Source organism: Scyliorhinus torazame, chromosome 11 (genome assembly GCF_047496885.1).
Source record: "Scyliorhinus torazame isolate Kashiwa2021f chromosome 11, sScyTor2.1, whole genome shotgun sequence".
Classification (NCBI taxonomy): domain Eukaryota; kingdom Metazoa; phylum Chordata; class Chondrichthyes; order Carcharhiniformes; family Scyliorhinidae; genus Scyliorhinus; species Scyliorhinus torazame.
Genome location: NC_092717.1, coordinates 107,068,246 through 107,090,073, shown reverse-complemented (window position 1 = coordinate 107,090,073; position 21,828 = coordinate 107,068,246). Strand labels below are relative to the sequence as shown.

At 55.3% G+C, this 21,828-nt stretch overlaps 1 protein-coding gene across 2 annotated transcripts in view; it reads right to left on the bottom strand.

Moving 5' to 3' along the window:
* Positions 1-21,828, bottom strand: part of lactb2 (lactamase, beta 2) — a 108,184-nt gene that overhangs the window by 11,433 nt on the left and 74,923 nt on the right. For both annotated transcript variants that reach the window (XM_072467584.1, XM_072467585.1), the window contains exon 6: positions 2,340-2,421. In XM_072467584.1, coding sequence (XP_072323685.1) covers positions 2,340-2,421 — 82 coding nt within the window. The remainder of the gene's footprint in view (positions 1-2,339; positions 2,422-21,828) is intronic.

Sequence of the window (21,828 nt, the reverse complement as noted above, 5' to 3'; positions counted from 1 at the left end):
AGAATATTTAAAGAGTAGAATTGTTTTCATTGATGCAGGTGGTGGCATTGGGCAGGAGAAAACATGCATAATAATCTTTATTGTCACAAGTAGGCTTAACACTGCAATGAAGTTACTGTGAAAAGCCCCTAGTCGCCACATTCCAGCACTTGTTCGGGTACACAGAGGGAGAATTTAGAATGTCCAAATTAGCTAACAGCACATCTTTCGGGACTTGTGGGAGGAAACCGGAGCACCCGGAGGAAACACATGCAGACACAGGGAGAATGTGCAGACAGCAACCCAAGCCGTGAATCAAGGCGTCATCTCAGAATCCGTGGACCTTGGAGAAACCTACAAACCTGCAAAACTGTACTGCCCTGTCATGATGCTATGGACTGCTTACAGGAAAGTTAGGATACGTGACTTTATAGATGGATTTTAAACAACTGTTCGAATAAATGACTGACTCTGGCAAAGTGCCCAAAAAACTAATTTAAGACCCCAATGCAAATTCTCCACTGTGTTTTCTGACAAACCCAGATCAAATGATATCATGAGATATTAAATTGACAAAGGTTACTGCTTCCATTGTTATTCCATCAAAGAACTATTAGATTTGTCAGACACAAATTGCCTTTTCTTCCACTGAATTAATATTGAATTGTTGCCTGTGGCCACAAACTGAAATGTTTAATCCTGCTTGTGTCATATTAGAGCACTCAAGTGTATAGATTACTAAATTCAGCCAGCTCCTGTGAGGAGAGTAAACTGATAAAATAATCCTGCCATTTAACATCTTACTGAAAGTTCTCCTGGTCTCCAAATGTACTGCATCATAATCCATCTTTTGAGCAGCTCATTTTTTTTTTACAAGGATTAGAAATATTCACTTAAAACTGCCTTTCATGTAACAGCTCTTTCTTCCCTTATCAGATTCTAGCCAGCCTTGGCACCAGTTTGTTGTGATGTTACGGACCGTGATGGGAGAGTGCCCAGTCAATTCTAGCCCACTTCTCCACAGGCCGTAACAAAAGTTTAAACGCCTACCTCACCCACAAAACTGACCAACTGGTTACCTTTGATACTGTTACCCCCAGCATAAAAATACTTCAACCAGGCTTCTTTCAGTAAGCACCAAACAAATAAGTGAACCATTATAAAACAAACTTTAAAACTGGTCAACATACAAGTTGTAGTTTAGAAGTGTGACACTTTCCTTTTTTCTAAAAAAAACAGACATTCGAACACTCATACATATTTGGGTTGTGGGGCTGAGACCCATGCAGGCACGGGGAGAATGTGCAAACTCCACATGGACAGTGTCCCGGGGCTGGGATTGAACCCAGATCCTCAGCGATTGGACAGAATTCTGGACACAATAGATTTGGAAGTTCTTTCAGATGGATCCTAGGTCAAACCGTCCTATAAGACTCTTACTTATCAGACTTTCAAAAATAAAGCTGAGTTATTCTGAAGAGATATTTCTGATGAAAGTTTCACTCACTCTGCACTGCATGTAACACAAAGGCGGGGCAGAGAGACTAGGCTTCTTTTTGTAGCCTGCTTCTCAGGCACACACTTACATTCTCTCCCCCCGTGAGTTTCAAAGAATGAAATGTTCAGAGAATACTTTTCTCAGGTCAGGTGTTGGTTAATCAATCTTAAAACGTCTTTAGCATGGCAATAGCAGGGGCAGCACGGCGTCGCAGTGGTTAGCACTGCTGCCTACACTACTGAGGACCTGGGTTCGATCCAGCCCTGGGTCACTGTCTGTGTGGAGTTTGCACATTCTCCCCATGTATGCATGGGTTTCATCCCCACAACCCAAAGATATGCAGGTTAGGTGGATTGGCCACAGTAAATTTTCCTTTAATTGTAAGAAAAATAATTGGGTACTCTAATTTTTTTTTTTAAAGCATGACAATAGCAGCTATACAAAGTATCTCTTCCCTCTCCAGGTGCCCACTGCTGGACAACTATCTGTTGACATGTGGTTTCTTGAAGAATGGCATATTCACAGCCCCAAATTAATCTTGCAGACTTTTAAAATGAGTAGAGGGAGATTGTCCAAACTTCAATGCCCTTCACTTTCTAAACAGGTATCTCACAGTGACATTAACCAACTAAACAAAGTTCTTGACCTTTCATTTAGTTCACCCCAGCAGCCCTGTCACAGATCCGCTGCTCCCAGGCTATATTTTGAGTGAATGAGTGCCTTGGCCCAACTATCATTTGGCTGGGGAATAATCCTTTCTCTTCATGGCTGAAATATAAATGGGTCTCCATGCCCCACTAGAACATAGGTATTGCTATTACAAATTTCCAGTATTTTATTATTAGCTGTTAAGAATACTCACTTAATTTTCCTTCCTTTCGCAACTTTTTCAGGTGGTGGGTAAGATTACCTTCAGCTGCTTGATGCAAGTGTGGTGGAGTATCCTATTGGAGAAGAAAACAATACATTATGCATTGCAGTCAGGAAAAAATAGACAACAATCTTATTCAATTAAAAATAAGGGTTGAAAATGATTCTGGTTCTTGTATTTAATGTTTATGCGGAATATATAAGGCTGACTTCAATTTGAAGTCATTACCAACATTAATTCATTCATTCTAACTTGAAATGATCAGTCTGAGCAATCTCAACCCAGTTCCCCAGAAAGGATGAATAAAAAAAGAGCTTGTGTGTGATTCATTGGCCTTGTTGCGCCTGACTTGGTGTCGGAACAAGGCCGCTGAATCTTGCGCGAGGCGTTCATCGAGATTTGCGACGCTTGAAACGTCTTACAAGATTCAGAGATTCGAATATCGCCGACTCAATTCACCTGGGGCCCGGGGTTCACTGGCCTCGCCAGCGAGACCTCAACCGTGCGCCGTTGGGTACTGGTTCACAAAGTCGTAATGACACCCTGTAAGAGGTAAGTTGGGTGAAGTGGAGGTGCCGTCCTGAGGCCACAGAGGGGGGTCGAAAAATCGGGGCTGCCTTTACAAATGACGCCCCAAGTAGCATTCCTGCAATGGTGCTCAGGACATGGCATGGTAGCACAGTGGTTAGCAGTGTTGCTTCACAGCGCCAGGGTCCCAGGTTTGATTCCCAGCTTGGTTCACTGTCTGTGTGGAGTCTGCAAATTCTCCCCATGTCTACGTGGGTTTCCTCCAGGTGCTCCGGTTTCCTCGCACAAGTCCCAAAAGACGTGCTGTTAGGTAATTTGGACATTCTGAATTCTCCTACTGTGTACCCGAACAGGCGACGGAATGTGGCAACTAGGGTTTTTTCACAGTAACTTCATTGCAGTGTTAATGTAAGCCTACTTGTGACAATAAAGATTATTATATTACTTAAAAGATTGACCTTGACAGGGAGTTTCTCGCCAAAAAGAAAGGACAAGTGCCATTTAATAGTGGGGTCTTTCTCTGCTTTAACTTTAGTCCGCTGAATTGCACCCCTTGCATTTAAAATGTTTTTTTTAATTCACATTTATCAATTTTATACATAAGAATAAAAATACCCCAAAAACCTCCCTCCTGAACAAAAAGGCCCCTGACCCCCCTTTCCCTCCCCCCAGCAACTAATGGTGACCAGCTCGTTAAAGTAGAGAATAAATGGCTGCCATCTCCAGTAGAACCCCTCGATTGCACCCCTCATGGTGTACTTAACTTTCTCGAGATATAAAAACTCCATACGTTTTCCCTCAGCCATACTGAGGCACTGGGTGGAGAAGTTGAGCTCCATCCCATCAGCATCCGCCTTCGAGCAATCAGCTAGGCGAAGGTTAGAATATCGGCCCAGCCCCAGTCTGCTGCTCCATCAGGTCTGACACCCCAAATATGGCCCCGAGGGGACAGGTCTGGAGTTCAATTTGTAGAATTGCTGACAGGGTGCTAATGGAGATCCAGAACCCCACAATCTTAGGACATGACCAGAACATGTATACATGATTTGCTGGGCCCCTCCCACAATGCTCATACTCATTTCCACTCTCACAAATAACCTGCTCATCCTAGAATTGGTCAAATGGGTCCAATGCACAACCTTCAACTGTATCAACCCTAATCTTGCACGTGACGGCATTGCATTGGCCCTACACAAAGCCTCTCACCACACCCCCATCCTTCAGCTCCAATTACAACTCCTCCTCCCACTTAGCCTTAATCCCCTCCACAGACACTGCATCTTCTGTCAATCCTGCTATAAATCCCGAAGGTACTCCATTCCTCCATCCCTGCCAGCGACAAAACCCTCTCCAACAACGAGGATGGCGGCACCACTGGGAATGTCGGAAGGATCTTTTTTGCGAAATTGCAAGCCTGTAGATACCTAAATGTATCCGCCTGTGAAAGCTCAAATTTCTTCGACAACTCCCCCAAGGTCGCAAACCGCCCTTCCAAAATCAAATCCCTAATCCCTTCCGCCCTCTTCTCCTCCCATCCCCTGAACCTGGCATCCAACCTCGCCAGCTCAAAGATATGGTTCACACAAATTGGCGCCAGCTTCGATATCATTCCCAATTCGAAGTGCTGACAAAATTGTCTCCGTATCTTCAGTGTGGAGACCACCACCGGATTCGTTGAATGGTTCCCCGGAGCAAATGGCAGTGAGGCTGTCACTAATGCCCTTAATCCCGACTCAAACCCAACTCCATCCGCACCCATACTGCCTCAGGATGCCCACACCACCCTAGCACCTTCTCAGCATTCATTGCCCAGTAATAATATATCAGGCTCGGCAACACCAAGCCCCCTGACTGCCGGTTCTTCTGAAGGACCGTCTTCCGAATACTAGTCAAATTGCCCACCCAAATAATGGACAAAATCGATCTCTCCACTCGTCAAAAATTTTATTGGCAGAAAGACCAGTAAACACCAGGAACAGCAACTGTGGCAAAACATTCATCTTTACGACTGAATTCTGCTGGCCAAGGACAGGGGAAGACTATTCTACTCTGCAAGTCCGCCTAAACCCTACACACCAGGCTCGTGAAATTCAACTTCTGAAGTCTGGACCAATCCTGAGCTACCTGCACCCCAGATATCTAAAATGTGAACCCATTAAATAGAACAGCAATGTCCCCAAATTGACTCCCCTCCCTGGCGGAGTGACCGGGAAACACTCACTCTTTTCCCAATTCAACGTATAGCTGAAAAAGCCCCAAAACGCTTCAGCAGCACCGTGATATCACCCATTGTGGGGATCGGATACTTCACGTACAAAAGAAGACTACCAGCGTGCAAGGACACCCTGTGTTCCAGCAACCCCCTGCCAAATTATGCCTCTCCACCTACTGTCAGGACAATGGCCAAAGGTTCAATCGCGAATGCAAATAAGAGGGGGGTACATAGGACACCCCTGCCTTATTCTCCTGTACAGCTGAATGTACCTCAAACTCACATTATTTGTAAAGACACTAGCCTTAGGTACCTTGTCTAACAACCAAACCCACAACACAAATTTAGGCCCTATCCCAAAGTGCTCCAACACTGCAAACAAATATCCCCATTCTACCCCTTCTCGGCATCCAACGCCACAATAACCTCCTGCTCTCTACCTTCTGCCAGGGACAATGCCACGTTTAAAAGCCGCCTCACATTAGACGCCAAACACCTACCCTTCACAAACCTTGTCTGATCCTCCCATTAACCTGAGGGAGACACTTTTCCAACCTCAGCATTAAAACCTTGGCCAAAATCCTGGCATCCCCATTTAATAAGGAAATCGGACTCCACCTGCACTCTCCCCCCTCCCCGTCCCAGAAACCCCCAGCAACTTCTTCTCGCACCAACTCTCTTCTCCATCCCTTTCCCCCACCTTTCACACTTTCTAGCCTCATGAAAACCTGCTAAACAGGTCTAGCATGCCGCAGCCCCTCCCCCCACCTCGCTCCCATTCACTAGTCAACCTCAGCCTGCTAGCAAGGTATCCACCCCCCACCAGAGCCTGTATCATAAAATGATAATCTTAATAATCTTTGTTGTCACAAGTAGGCTTACATTAATACTGCAATGAAGTTACTGTGAAAAGCCCCTAGTCGCCACATTCCAGCGTCTGTTCAGGTACCAGCGGGAGAATTCAGAATCTCCAATTCACCTAACAGAACATCTTTCGGGACTTGTGAAAGTAAACCATCAAAGAAAAAAAAAAGAACCCAAACCACTATACACAAGGACCAAAGCTCCCACGCCCCCTCCTTCAACCCTGAATTTGCCCAACACCCTTCCTCCTCCCCCAAGCCAAATATTCCCTCCAAACTACAAACACCCACTGAAAGAGAAAACACAAAAAAGAAAAAAAAAAAGTACAGATTTCAATTAACACCTCTATAAAAAAAAGAAAAAGGGAGATGGGGAACAAAGGAAAAATAAGAAAATACGCACATTTCCCCATACAAACCTGTCCGAACCATCAGCAAAGTCCCATTCAAAACCCCTCAGTTAGGTCCGAGTTCTTGAACTTTAATAAAAGCCGCTGCTTCCTCCGCCATCTCAAAGAAATGGGGTGCGATTCCCCACTCCCGCGCCGGTTGGGAGAATCGCCTGGGCCGCCAAAATTTCCCGCGACGCCGGTCCGACGCCCTCCCGCGATTCTCCCAAGCGGCGGCAACGGCCCCGTCGAGTTCCGCGGGCCGCAGGCCGGTGAATCGCCCGAGACACCCAAAATGGCGATTCTCCGGCACCCCTGCTATTCTCAGGACCGGATGGGCCGAAGTCCCGACGGCGTGACCCCAGTTCACGCCGTCGCCATTCAAACCTGCTTTTCAAAGTCATCAGCCAGTCGTGCTGGCTAACGCTGATAGGGAGGCAGTGAGCGGACTGTTCCGCAGCTCCTGGAGACCGGGTCGGTTTACCCGAGAAGACTGCGGCCAAAGGGGGGGTGTGGGAGAGTGTGCAGGTGGGAGGGGGGGATGAGGGAGAGTGTGCAGGTGGGAGGGGGGGGGGGGGGGGGTGAGGGAGAGTGTGCAGGTGGGAGGGGGGGAATGAGGGAGAGTGCGCAGGTGGGAGGGGGGGATGAGGGAGAGTGCGTAGGTGGGAGGGGGGGATGGGGGAAAGTGTGCAGGTGGGAGGGGGGGTGAGGGAGAGTGTGCAAGTGGGAGGGGGGTGAGGGAGAGTGCGCAGGTGGGAGGGGGGGATGAGGGAGAGTGCGCAGGTGGGAGGGGGGGGGGAGATGAGGGAAAGTGTGCAGGTGGGAGGGGGGGATGAGGGAGAGTGCGCAGGTGGGAGGGGGGATGAGGGAGAGTGTGCAGGTGGGAGGTGGGGTGTGGGAGAGTGCAGGTGGGGGGGGGCTGTGGGAGAGTGTGCAGGTGGGAGGGGGGGATGTGGGAGAGTGTGCAGGTGGGAGGGGGGGGATGAGGGAGAGTGTGCAGGTGGGAGGGGGGTGAGGGAGAGTGTGCAGGTGGGAGGGGGGGATGAGGGAGAGTGCGCAGGTGGGAGGGGGATGAAGGAGAGTGTGCAGGTGGGGTGTGGGAGAGTGTGCAGGTGGGAGGGGGGGTTGAGGGAGAGTGTGCAGGTGAGGGGGGGTTGAGGGAGAGTGTGCAGGTGAGGGGGGGATGAGGGAGAGTGTGCAGGTGGGAGGGGGGGAAGAATGTGCAGGTGGGAGGGGGTGTGTGGGAGAGTGTGCAGGTGGGAGGGGGAGGTGAGGGAGAGTGTGCAGGTGGGAGGGGGGTGAGGGAGAGTGTGCAGGTGGGAGGGGGGTGAGGGAGAGTGTGCAGGTGGGAGGGGGGTGGGGAGAGTGTGCAGGTGGGAGGGGGGTGAGGGAGAGTGTGCATGTGGGAGGGGGGTGACGGAGAGTGAGCAGGTGGGAGGTGGGGTGTGGGAGAGTGTGCAGGTGGGAGGTGGGGTGTGGGAGTGTGTGCAGGTGGGAGGGGGGGGAGAGTGTGCAGGTGGGAGGGGGGTTGAGGGAGAGTGTGCAGGTGGGAGGGGGGGATGAAAGAGTGTGCAGGTGGGAGGGGGGTTGAGGGAGAGTGTGCAGGTGGGAGGGGGGGGATGAGGGAGAGTGTGCAGGTGGGAGGGGGGGGGCGGGAGAGTGTGCAGGTGGGAGGGGGTGGGGCGGGAGAGTGTGCAGGTGGGAGGGGGGATGAGAGAGAGTATGCAGGTGGGAGGGGGGTTGAGGGAGAGTGTGCAGGTGGGAGGGGGAATGAGGGAGAGTGTGCAGGTGGGAGGGGGGATGAGGGAGAGTGTGCAGGTGGGAGGGGGGTGAGGGTGAGTGTGCAGGTGGGAGGGGGGTTGAGGGAGAGTGTGCAGGTGGGAGGGAGGATGAGGGAGAGTGTGCAGGTGGGAGGGGTGTGTGGGAGTGTGTGCAGGTGGGAGGGGGGGTGAGGGAGAGTGTGCAGGTGGGAGGGGGGGATGAGAGAGAGTGTGCAGGTGGGAGGAGGGTTGAGGGAGAGTGTGCAGGTGGGAGGGGGGATGAGGGAGAGTGTGCAGGTGGGAGGGGGGTGAGGGAGTGTGTGCAGGTGGGAGGGGGGGTGAGGGAGAGTGTGCAGGTGGGAGGGGGGTGAGGGAGAGTGTGCAGGTGGGAGGGGGGATGAGGGAGAGTGTGCAGGTGGGATGGGGGGGTGAGGGAGAGTGTGCAGGTGGGAGGGGGGGATGAGGGAGAGTGTGCAGGTGGGAGGGGGGGTGAGGGAGAGTGTGCAGGTGGGAGGGGGGATGAGGGAGAGTGTGCAGGTGGGAGGGGTGTGTGGGACTGTGTGCAGGTGGGAGGGGTGGTGAGGGAGAGTGTGCAGGTGGGAGGGGGGGATGAAAGAGTGTGCAGGTGGGAGGGGGGTTGAGGGAGAGTGTGCAGGTGGGAGGGGGGGGATGAGGGAGAGTGTGCAGGTGGGAGGGGGGGGGCGGGAGAGTGTGCAGGTGGGAGGGGGGGGGCGGGAGAGTGTGCAGGTGGGAGGGGGGATGAGAGAGAGTATGCAGGTGGGAGGGGGGTTGAGGGAGAGTGTGCAGGTGGGAGGGGGAATGAGGGAGAGTGTGCAGGTGGGAGGGGGGATGAGGGAGAGTGTGCAGGTGGGAGGGGGGTGAGGGTGAGTGTGCGGGTGGGAGGGGGGTTGAGGGAGAGTGTGCAGGTGGGAGGGGGGATGAGGGAGAGTGTGCAGGTGGGAGGGGTGTGTGGGAGTGTGTGCAGGTGGGAGGGGGGGTGAGGGAGAGTGTGCAGGTGGGAGGGGGGGATGAGAGAGAGTGTGCAGGTGGGAGGAGGGTTGAGGGAGAGTGTGCAGGTGGGAGGGGGGATGAGGGAGAGTGTGCAGGTGGGAGGGGGGTGAGGGAGTGTGTGCAGGTGGGAGGGGGGGTGAGGGAGAGTGTGCAGGTGGGAGGGGGGTGAGGGAGAGTGTGCAGGTGGGAGGGGGGATGAGGGAGAGTGTGCAGGTGGGATGGGGGGGTGAGGGAGAGTGTGCAGGTGGGAGGGGGGGATGAGGGAGAGTGTGCAGGTGGGAGGGGGGGGGTGAGGGAGAGTGTGCAGGTGGGAGGGGGGATGAGGGAGAGTGTGCAGGTGGGAGGGGTGTGTGGGAGTGTGTGCAGGTGGGAGGGGTGGTGAGGGAGAGTGTGCAGGTGGGAGGGGGGGATGAGAGAGAGTGTGCAGGTGGGAGGAGGGTTGAGGGAGAGTGTGCAGGTGGGAGGGGGGATGAGGGAGAGTGTGCAGGTGGGAGGGGGGGTGAGGGAGTGTGTGCAGGTGGGAGGGGGGGTGAGGGAGAGTGTGCAGGTGGGAGGGGGGATGAGGGAGAGTGTGCAGGTGGGAGGGGGGGTGAGGGAGAGTGTGCAGGTGGGAGGGGGGGGATGAGGGAGAGTGTGCAGGTGGGAGGGGGGGATGAGGGAGAGTGTGCAGGTGGGAGGGGGGGTGAGGGAGAGTGTGCAGGTGGGAGGGGGGATGAGGGAGAGTGTGCAGGTGGGAGGGGTGTGTGGGAGTGTGTGCAGGTGGGAGGGGTGGTGAGGGAGAGTGTGCAGGTGGGAGGGGGGGATGAGAGAGAGTGTGCAGGTGGGAGGAGGGTTGAGGGAGAGTGTGCAGGTGGGAGGGGGGATGAGGGAGAGTGTGCAGGTGGGAGGGGGGGTGAGGGAGTGTGTGCAGGTGGGAGGGGGGGTGAGGGAGAGTGTGCAGGTGGGAGGGGGGATGAGGGAGAGTGTGCAGGTGGGAGGGGGGGTGAGGGAGAGTGTGCAGGTGGGAGGGGGGGATGAGGGAGAGTGTGCAGGTGGGGGGGGGGGTGAGGGAGAGTGTGCAGGTGGGAGGGGGGATGAGGGAGCGGCGTGCAGGTGGGAGGGGGGGGTGAGGGAGAGTGTGGATGGTATCGTCCACCCGCGGATGCCACATGTCAGCTGCCCTGATATGGCAGGACGGTGGCGAGGACACGGCCGCAGGTTGCGTGTGGCTGATGGGACAGGCGAGCGGCACACTGGTGAGGAGGACGGTGTGAGCTGACCGTTGGGTGCAGACAGTGACCAGGTGTTAGGCTGGCTGCGTATCTGCAGCGCGACCCGGCCACCAGGACACACGGGGATCCCAGGTAACCCGGCTGGCGAGGTGTGGAACTACCTTGGTGTAACATGTCGTTTCTCTGCCCCCCACCACCCTCCTGCAGGTCACCATGTATGCCAACCAGACAGCGATGTTCACTGCCGTGGTTGGCGCCGCAGCCCTGGAGTTTGCCATCCGGCAGCATAGAGTCGGGCGGCCCACAGTGGCTGCAGATGCAGCGGTTGCCGGTGAAGCAGAGGGGATGGCCGCGGAGTGGCCCGTCGTCGACGCGCAGGCCGCAGGCGCTCAGGACCCGAATGTACAGGGGGATGCCATGGGGAACATTGACCGCCAGACGGCGAGGAATGCAGAGGAAGTGCTTGGGCAGGAGCAGGAGGAGGGGGGGAGCAGGAGGAGGAGGAGGAGCAGGAGGATCCACTGATGGTGGTGCCAGGGCGCCACAGGCGTCCAGCAAGGCCGAGGGTGTACCGTGACAGAATGTCGTTCGAGGCCCTAACGGACATCACATGCAGGAGACTACGGTTCAGCATGGAGACGGTCGCACATATATGCCAGCTCGTGGCGCACCTCGCAACACGTGGAATGGGAGGAGGACACGCGATACCAGTCTCCGTCAAGGTGCCGGCGGCCCTAAACTTTTATGCTACCGGTTCCTTCCAGGCGCCGAGCGGGGACCTATCCTGGATCTCAGGGGCTGTTTAGCGCAGGGCTAAATCGCTGGCCTTGAAAGCAGACCAAGGCAGGCCAGCAGCACGGTTCAATTCCCGTAACAGCCTCCCCGAACAGGCGCTGGAATGTGGCGACTAGGGGCTTTTCACAGTAACTTCATTTGAAGCCGACTTGTGGCAATAAGCAATTTTCATTTCATTTTCATTTCATTGGCATCGGTCCACATGTGCATCAGGGCCGTCACCGACGCCCTGTACGCCATCGCAGACAGGTATATTCAATTCCCTGAGGACCGAGCACAACAGGAAGCACGGGAACGTGGATTCGCCATGGTGGCCGGGATACCGATGGTCCAGGGTGTCATCGATGGTGTGCACGTCCCCATGCGCCCACCTGTAGACAACAGGGAAGTATTCATGAACAGAAAGGGCGCATACTCCATGACCATTCAGGTGGTGTGCGACCCCCACATGACGATCATGCACGTGTGTGCAAAGTACCCCGGCAGTGTGCATGACGCCTACATTCTGGCACAGCCGTTCATCCCCGCAATGTTCGATGGATGCCCCCCCCCGGCTGAGGGGCTGGTTGCTGGGCGACAAGGGCTATCCGTTGAGGTCATGGCTGCTGACGCCAATACGGAGGTCTCACACCAACGCGGAGAGCCTATACAACGAGGCACATGCAGCAACCAGGGGTGTGGTGGAGCGGTGCTTCGGGCTGCTGAAGATGCGCTTCAGATGCCTGGACCGATCAGGAGGGGCCCTGCAGTACCAACCCGACAGGGACGGTCGCATGGTTGTGGTCTGCAATGCGCTGCACAACATTGCCATGCAGAGGGGAGATGACCTGGTGGAGGAGTCGGAGGGAGGACCCGACGGCACCGGAGCCAACGCAAACGAGGGGGATGGGGAAGAGGAGGATGCCGAGGATGAGGATGGTGGGGCGCATCAGGGTGGGGGAGGGGCGCAGGACACAGGCACTGCCCGGCTGCTCGTTACATCCAGGAGGCTGCGCGACGGCACTGCCGCGGACAGTGGGCACGCGACGTGTTGGTGGCCGCACGGTTCACGCACTGTGGGAGTGGGATCCGCAGAACACTGCCACTTGCACCGTCACTCCTGCACACGGGCACCACACAGCACCCCCCCCCCCATTCACGGCAACAATTCCACATCACCTTACCACTGCGGCACTACGGGATTGCACAACATTGATGACTCGGTAAGCGGGTGTGAACAGTGCCATGTTGAATGATGACAGCCCGCTCTGCGATGAGTTGTGTGCTCAGATTCACCAGCCGAGGTCTGACTCATGGCTATAACTGATCCATGCACTCCGGTGGTCACAGCCTTTGTGACGGATATTTCACCACATGCCCGTGGGGTGGCTGGCGTCGGTGTACCGAGGACAACGGTGTCCGATTATGGGAGGCAGGGGGGAAAAGGGTCAGCACACCCGGAACAGATCTTGAACGGCTCGTATACCACTACTCCAATCGGGCACCCTCACGAGCCCCCTGGCACCGGACATAGCACACAGTCTTACAAGTCAAATTTAACAGTGAATTTATTCGTGTGGTTACCATAGGTGCCCTACCCACTGCAACTAGACTGTGCCCTGCACCCGTGCCAACTTCTTACGTGCCTATCGTCTGTGCCTTACGGGTTCTACCACTACGTCTAGGTGTGTTCCCAGATGGTACAGCAGGAGTGGAGGCGGAATGCTGAGAATCACGCCCTGCGACATGGCTCCCCGTCAGCACACGTTTCCTGGGGCGGCCCGGCTTGATGGGCCAGGCTGCTCGGCGGGCGTGTTGGATGGCGTGGTGCCACCCTGACCTGCCCGCTCCCCACCAGATGCGCCAGGGACGGAACGTGGGAAGGCAGAGTGTACTGGGACGTCCCTTGATGGAGCTACCGGGACGGGCCCCAGAACTTCCTCCTCCCTCGGGGAGCCCAGTGGCCCCCGGACCTCACTGTGGGAGGGAGATGCGCTCGGAGACATGCCCCGTCGCACACCGACACCTGGCGCTGCCAGACCTGGAGGCCTGCAGCGGTATCGACCATGGTCCGAATGTTCGCCGAGACGGAGCCCAGGGAGTGCCACATTCCTGCCAAGGTCTGTGTGATCTCGACCTGTGAGTGCGCGACGCCATCCATCACGTGCGCCAGGCGGTCAATACTCTCCGCGACCGACTGCTGGGACTGTGCCATCGCTTGCTGGGACCGGGCCATGGCATGGTGAGACTCAGCCAGGGCACCGAGAGCGGTGGCAATGTCCTGTTGGCTTTGTGAGATGGCTGCCTGTGAGAGGGCAGCCCTCTCCTGGGCCATGGATGACGCGTGCACGGTAAGCCCAACGCCTTGCAGAACCTGACCCATGGCCGAAACCCTTTCACCCATTGCCTCCACCGCGGACGCTACCCGTTCGGTGTCGGCCTGGGTGGCTGCGATGAGCGGCACCACTCCCTGCTCCTGGACGCAGATAGACTCCTCCAGCTGCGTGTGCAGGTCCTGGAAGATGGCCCTCATCCCGTTACTCAGTCCCTGGGTGTCCACATGCATCAGTTGTCCGGGTGGGTCAATTACATCCAGGAACCCGGGAACCGTCTTGGTGGCAGCTGGTTGCTGAGCCTGGGCTGCCCTCCGACCGTCCAGCCCCTCGGCTGCTCCAAACTCCACCTGCTGTACCGGCTCGGCTGTGGGGTGCGCACCAGACAGTGACCCGGGAGCCTCATCACTCATATGCCCAACCGAGGTGAGTGTCTCTGCGATGGTGAACGGTGTGGGAGACAGCAGTGCCGCAAGCTCAAGGTCATCATCCGTCCAGAAGTCTGGTGTGTACTGGTCCTCCTCATGGCCCGGCGCAAGCTCCATGCGGGCCATGTCGTCTTGACCTCCAGGTGGATCCAGCGGCAGTGTGGCCGTGATGTGCGCTTCGACATGACTGTCCACCCTGTGCCCCTCACTAATGTCTGTCTCGTGGTCTGAGCGTCCCGGTCCTGCGTCCCAGACTGAGGGGTCTGCCCTCCTGTCCGACCGACTGCCAACCTCTGCCGTGCGTCCCTGGGTGCAGTTGCGGTTGGCGATGTTGCGCTGTTTCCTGGGCGAGATGTCCCTGAAGGCTCGGCGGGTGGCCCTGGGGAACATAAAGATTTGGGGTTCGTTAGACACGGTGGCCCAGGTGTATGGTGGTGGTGGGTGCACAGTGTGAGGGGGGAGGTGATCGGGGGTGCAATGGCCAGAGTGTGAGGGAGGATGGGATCGAGGGTGCAGTGGCCAGAGTGTGAGGGGGGGATGGGATCTGGGGTGCAGTGGCCAGAGTGTGAGGGGGGCGATGGCGGGTTGGGGTGGGGAGGACATGCAGGGTTCTCTCACTTGCTTCTGCGCCTCCGACCTGGCATGGCGCGACCTCCCGGGTGGCGGATCCCCCAGCGAGGCCCAGGGCCCTCTGCTCGTGAACGGTTAGGGGGTGCAAGACAGGAGAACCCCCTCCGGTTCTCATGCGCTCACACTGGTTGTGCACTGTCTTGTCCTGGGGGGGGGGTTGGATAAAGCATCACTATTAGGCGGGTATCATCAGGGCATGCAGATATAGACAACATTGTTGCTGGTTCAGGAGACAGCACGCCATGGCTTCGCTCCAGGGGGGTCCCGGGGCTCATGTGGGTCGAGTAGATAGTTGGGCACCGTGACACCCCCCCCAACCCCCCACCACCACCGCCCCTGATGCACCAATCCCCCCCAACACTCCCAACCCCCCCTGACCGCCCCCCCAACACCGCCCCTGATGCCCCAATCCCCCCCAACACTCCCAACCCCCCTGACCTCCGCCCCACCACCGCTCCTGATGCCCCAATCCCCCCCAACCCCCCCTGATGCCCCAATCCCCCCCAACACTCCCAACCCCCCTGACCTCCGCCCCACCACCGCTCCTGATGCCCCAATCCCCCCCAACCCCCCCTGATGCCCCAATCCCCCCCAACACTCCCAACCCCCCTGACACCCCCCCCTCCCCCGCGCCGGGTGGGGGGGGGGGGGGGGGGCTGGGGGCACCCTCATAGCACTTACCCTGGCAGCCTGGGTGAGGTCGTGCAGCTTTTTGCGGCACTGCTCCCCTGCCCGGGGGGTCTGCCCCACAACACTGACTGTGGTGCCCACCTCCCGCCAGCCGCGCCTCACCGCGCTGGATGGCTGGCGATGCCCACGTCTTGGGCAGAGGGTGTCAGTTCTTTGTTCCACCTCATCCACCAGGGTGTCCAGGTCCGTGTCCCGGAACCTCGGTGCGGCTCTTCGGCGCTCAGCCATTTCCTCTCTTCTCCTCCGGGTCCTCTGTGCGCGGATCGCGCCATTTATGACGCAGCGCCGCGTCATTCGGGCGTCGCACGGTGACGACGCGGCCTTCGCGACACGCCCCCCCCGATCCTAGCCCATTTTCGGGCCCTGAATCGGTTGGGATCGGGGCCGTTTTGCGCCGTCGTGAACCTCAACGGTATTCACGACGGCGTGGGCACTTCGGCGCAGGAGTGGAGAATCGCGCCCATGGTCTTTGGCATTATGCGCAACCCTTAGACTCGTCGGGTACACCACTCTTTAAAAAAAAAAAAAAAAAAAAAAATTTTATTGAAAATTTTTGGTCAACCAACACAGTACATTGTGCATCCTTTACACAATATTATAACAACACAAATAACAATGACCTATTTTACAAACAAAAAAATGAATAAATAATAAATAACAAAAATGAAAACTAACCCTAATTGGCAACTGCCTTATCACAAGTAACACGCTCCAAAAATATAATTTAACAGTCCAATATATAATTATCTGTAGCAACGACCTATACATATTATACAGTATATATTAACAACCCTGAGAGTCCTTCTGGTTCCTCCTCCCCCCCCCACCCCCCCGCCGATCCTGGGCTGCTGCTGCTGCCTTCTTTTTCCATTCCATCTATCTTTCTGCGAGGTATTCGACGAATGGTTGCCACCGCCTGGTGAACCCTTGAGCCGACCCCCTTAGAACGAACTTAATCCGCTCTAGCTTTATAAACCCCGCCATGTCATTTATCCAGGTCTCCACCCCCGGGGGCTTGGCTTCTTTCCACATTAGCAATATCCTGCGCCAGGCTACTAGGGACGCAAAGGCCAAAACATCGGCCTCTCTCGCCTCCTGCACTCCCGGCTCTTGTGCAACCCCAAATATAGCCAACCCCCAGCTTGGTTCGACCCGGACCCCCACTACTTTTGAAAGCACCTTTGTCACCCCCCTCCAAAACCCCTGTAGTGCCGGGCATGACCAAAACATATGGGTATGATTCGCTGGGCTTCTCGAGCACCTCGCACACCTATCCTCCACCCCAAAAAATTTACTGAGCCGTGCTCCAGTCATATGCGCCCTGTGTAATACCTTAAACTGAATCAGGCTTAGCCTGGCACACGAGGACGACGAGTTTACCCTGCTTAGGGCATCTGCCCACAGCCCCTCCTCGATCTCCTCCCCCAGCTCTTCTTCCCATTTCCCTTTTAGTTCATCTACCATAGTCTCCCCTTCGTCCCTCATTTCCCTATATATATCTGACACCTTACCATCCCCCACCCATGTCTTTGAGATCACTCTGTCCTGCACCTCTTGTGTCGGGAGCTGCGGGAATTCCCTCACCTGTTGCCTCGCAAAAGCCCTCAGTTGCATATACCTGAATGCATTCCCTTGGGGCAACCCATATTTCTCGGTCAGCGCTCCCAGACTCGCGAACTTCCCATCCACAAACAGATCTTTCAGTTGCGTTATTCCTGCTCTTTGCCACATTCCATATCCCCCATCCATTCCCCCTGGGGCAAACCTATGGTTGTTTCTTATCGGGGACCCCCCCCCCCCCCCAAGGCTCCAGTCTTTCCCCTATGCCGTCTCCACTGTCCCCAAATCTTCAGTGTAGCCACCACCACCGGGCTTGTGGTGTAGTTCCTCGGTGAGAACGGCAATGGGGCTGTCACCATAGCCTGTAGGCTAGTCCCCCTACAGGACGCCCTCTCTAATCTCTTCCACGCCGCTCCCTCCTCCTCTCCCATCCACTTACTCACCATTGAAATATTAGCGGCCCAATAATACTCACTTAGGCTCGGTAGTGCCAGCCCCCCCCTATCCCTGCTACGCTGTAAGAATCCCTTCCTCACTCTCGGGGTCTTCCCGGCCCACACAAAACCCATGATGCTCTTTTCAATCCTTTTAAAAAAAGCCTTCGTGATCACCACCGGGAGGCACTGAAACACGAAGAGGAATCTCGGGGGGACCACCATCTTAACCGCCTGCACTCTCCCTGCCAGTGACAGGGATACCATATCCCATCTCTTAAAATCCTCCTCCATTTGTTCCACCAACCGCGTTAAATTTAACCTATGCAATGTGCCCCAATTCTTGGCTATCTGGATCCCCAGGTAACGAAAGTCCCCTGTTACCTTCCTCAACGGTAGGGCCTCTATTTCTCTACTCTGCTCCCCTGGATGCACCACAAACAACTCACTTTTCCCCATGTTCAATTTATACCCTGAAAAATCCCCAAACTCCCCAAGTATCTGCATTATTTCTGGCATCCCCTCCGCCGGGTCTGCCACATATAGTAACAAATCGTCCGCATACAAAGATACCCGGTGTTCTTCTCCTCCTCTAAGTACTCCCCTCCACTTCTTGGAACCCCTCAACGCTATCGCCAGGGGCTCAATCGCCAGTGCAAACAATAATGGGGACAGAGGGCATCCCTGCCTTGTCCCTCTATGGAGCCGAAAATATGCAGATCCCCGTCCATTCGTGACCACGCTCGCCATCGGGGCCCTATACAACAGCTGCACCCATCTAACATACCCCTCTCCAAAACCAAATCTCCTCAACACCTCCCACAAATAATCCCACTCCACTCTATCAAATGCTTTCTCGGCATCCATCGCCACTACTATCTCCGTTTCCCCCTCTGGTGGGGGCATCATCATTACCCCTAACAGCCTCCGTATATTCGTGTTCAGCTGTCTCCCCTTCACAAACCCAGTTTGGTCCTCGTGGACCACCCCCGGGACACATTCCTCTATTCTCATTGCCATTACCTTGGCCAGGATCTTGGCATCTACATTTAGGAGGGAAATAGGTCTATAGGACCCGCATTGTAGAGGATCCTTTTCCTTCTTTAAGAGAAGCGATATCGTTGCTTCAGACATAGTCGGGGGCAGTTGTCCCCTTTCCTTTGCCTCATTAAAGGTCCTCGTCAATACCGGGGCGAGCAAGTCCACATATTTTCTATAGAATTCGACTGGGAATCCATCCGGTCCCGGGGCCTTTCCCGCCTGCATGCTCCTAATTCCTTTCACCACTTCTTCTACCTCGATCTGTGCTCCCAGTCCCACCCTTTCCTGCTCTTCCACCTTGGGAAATTCCAGCCGATCCAAAAAGCCCATCATTCTCTCCCTCCCATCCGGGGATTGAGCTTCATATAATTTTTTATAAAATGTCTTGAACACTCCATTCACTCTCTCCGCTCCCCGCTCCATCTCTCCTTCCTCATCCCTCACTCCCCCTATTTCCCTCGCTGCTCCCCTTTTCCTCAATTGGTGTGCCAGCAACCTGCTCGCCTTCTCCCCATATTCGTACTGTACACCCTGTGCCTTCCTCCATTGTGCCTCTGCAGTGCCCGTAGTCAGCAAGTCAAATTCTACATGTAGCCTTTGCCTTTCCCTGTACAGTCCCTCCTCCGGTGCTTCCGCATATTGTCTGTCCACCCTCAAAAGTTCTTGCAGCAACCGCTCCCGTTCCTTACTCTCCTGCTTCCCTTTATGTGTCCTGATTGATATCAGCTCCCCTCTAACCACCGTCTTCAGCGCCTCCCAGACCACTCCCACCTGGACCTCCCCATTATCATTGAGTTCCAAGTACTTTTCAATGCACCCCCTCACCCTTAGACACACCCCCTCATCTGCCATTAGTCCCATGTCCATTCTCCAGGGTGGGCGCCCTCCTGTTTCCTCCCCTATCTCCAAGTCTACCCAGTGTGGAGCGTGATCCGAAATGGCTATAGCCGTATACTCCGTTCCCCTCACCTTCGGGATCAACGCCCTTCCCAGCACAAAAAAGTCTATTCGCGAGTAGACTTTATGGACATAGGAGAAAAACGAGAACTCCTTACTCCTAGGTCTGCTAAATCTCCACGGGTCTACACCTCCCATCTGCTCCATAAAATCTTTAAGTACCTTGGCTGCTGCCGGCCTCCTTCCAGTCCTGGACTTCGACCTATCCAGCCCTGGTTCCAACACCGTATTAAAATCTCCCCCCATTATCAGCTTTCCCATCTCTAGGTCCGGAATGCGTCCTAGCATCCGCCTCATAAAATTGGCATCATCCCAGTTCGGGGCATATACGTTTACCAAAACCACCGTCTCCCCCTGTAGTTTGCCACTCACCATCACGTATCTGCCCCCGTTATCCGCCACTATAGTCTTTGCCTCGAACATTACCCGCTTCCCCACTAATATAGCCACCCCCCTGTTTTTCGCATCTAGCCCCGAATGGAACACCTGCCCCACCCATCCTTTGCGTAGCCTAACCTGGTCTATCAGTTTCAGGTGCGTTTCCTGTAACATAACCACATCTGCCTAAAGTTTCTTAAGGTGTGCGAGTACCCGTGCCCTCTTTATCGGCCCGTTCAGCCCTCTCACGTTCCACGTGATCAGCCGGGTTGGGGGGCTTCCTACCCCCCCCACCCCCCCCTTGTCGATTAGCCATCCCTTTTTTCCAGCTCCTCACCCGGTTCCCACGCAGCTGTATCTCCCCCAGGCGGTGCCCCCCCGCCCATCCCCTCCCATACCAGCTCCCCCCTCTCCCCAGCAGCAGCAACCCAGTAATTCCCCCCTCCACCCCCCCCGCTAGATCCCCCGCTAGCGTAATTACTCCCCCCATGTTGCTCCCAGAAGTCAGCAAACTCTGGCCGACCTCGGCTTCCCCCCGTGACCTCGGCTCGCACCGTGCGATGCCCCCTCCTTCCTGCTTCTCTATTCCCGCCATGATTATCATAGCGCGGGAACCAAGCCCGCGCTTCTCCCTTGGCCCCGCCCCCAATGGCCAACGCCCCATCTCCTCCACCTCCCCTCCTCCCCCCTTCACCACCTGTGGAAGAGAGAAAAGTTACCACATCGCAGGATTAGTACATAAAACTCCTCTTTCCCCCCTTTTTAACCCCCCTCTTCGCCCCCCACATTCGCCCCACCACTTTGTTCAAACGTTCTTTTTAATAACCCGCTCATTCCAGTTTTTCTTCCACAATAAAAGTCCACGCTTCATCCGCCGTCTCAAAGTAGAGGTGCCTCTCTCGATATGTGACCCACAGTCTTGCCGGTTGCAGCATTCCAAATTTTATCTTCTTTTTATGAAGCACCGCCTTGGCCCGATTAAAGCTCGCCCTCCTTCTCGCCACCTCCGCACTCCAGTCTTGATAAACGCGGATCACCGCGTTCTCCCATTTACTACTCCGAGTTTTCTTCGCCCATCTAAGGACCATTTCTCTATCCTTAAAACGGAGGAATCTCACCACTATGGCTCTGGGAATTTCTCCTGCTCTCGGTCCTCGCGCCATCACTCGGTATGCTCCCTCCACCTCCAACGGACCCGCCGGGGCCTCCGCTCCCATTAACGAGTGCAGCATCGTGCTCACATATGCCCCGACGTCCGCTCCCTCCGCACCTTCAGGAAGACCAAGAATCCTCAGGTTGTTCCTCCTTGCGTTGTTCTCCAGTGCCTCCAACCTTTCCACACATTGTTTCTGATGTGCCTCATGCATCTCCGTCTTCACCACCAGGCCCTGTATGTCGTCCTCATTCTCGGCTGCCTTTGCCTTCACGACCCGAAGCTCCCGCTCCTGGGTCTTTTGTTCCTCCTTTAGCCCTTTGATCGCCTGTAGTATCGGGGCCAACAGCTCTTTCTTAATTTCCTTTTTGTGCTCTTCCACACAGCATTTCAAGAACTCTTGTTGTTCAGGGCCCCATGTTAAACTGCCACCTTCCGACGCCATCTTGGTTTTTGCTTGCCTTCCTTGCCGCTGTTCTAAAGGATCCACTGCAATCCGGCCACTTTCTCCTCCTTTTTTCATCCGTATCCAGGGGGGATTCCCTTCTGGTTTACCGCACAGTGTTTTTAGCCGTCAAAATTGCCGTTGGGGCTCCTATCAAGAGCCCAAAAGTCCGTTTCACCGGGAGCTGCCGAAACGTGCGACTCAGCTGGTCATCGCCGCACCCGGAAGTCCGGTACACCACTCTTGACAAGCGCTGACTTCTCCTGTTAAAGACCACCTGCCTCCTTGCCAATTCTGCTGTGACATTCTGGTATATTTAAATACTGTTACCTTCCCACCACACCTCCCAATTCTCATTGGGCCACTTCAGGACCCTCTCCTTCGTCTGATAGCCGTGAAAGCATGCTATCACCGCTCGCGTTGGCTCATTCGCCTGTGGTTTCGCCCGGAGCATCAGTGAGTCCCAGTGCCAGTCCCAGTGCTAACCATTGCGCCACATGCCGTCCTGGGTACTCTAATTTTTTTTTTTTTAAATCCTGTCCTCCACCCTCTGTAGCTCAGTGACCAAAAAGGCCAACTGGTCACTATGTCCGACACTGTCTCCTCCATCCCCTTCAACATCTCACCATGCCCCCGCAATGTCTCCGAGATCTTTTCCAATGCCTCCTTTATCGGAACCAATG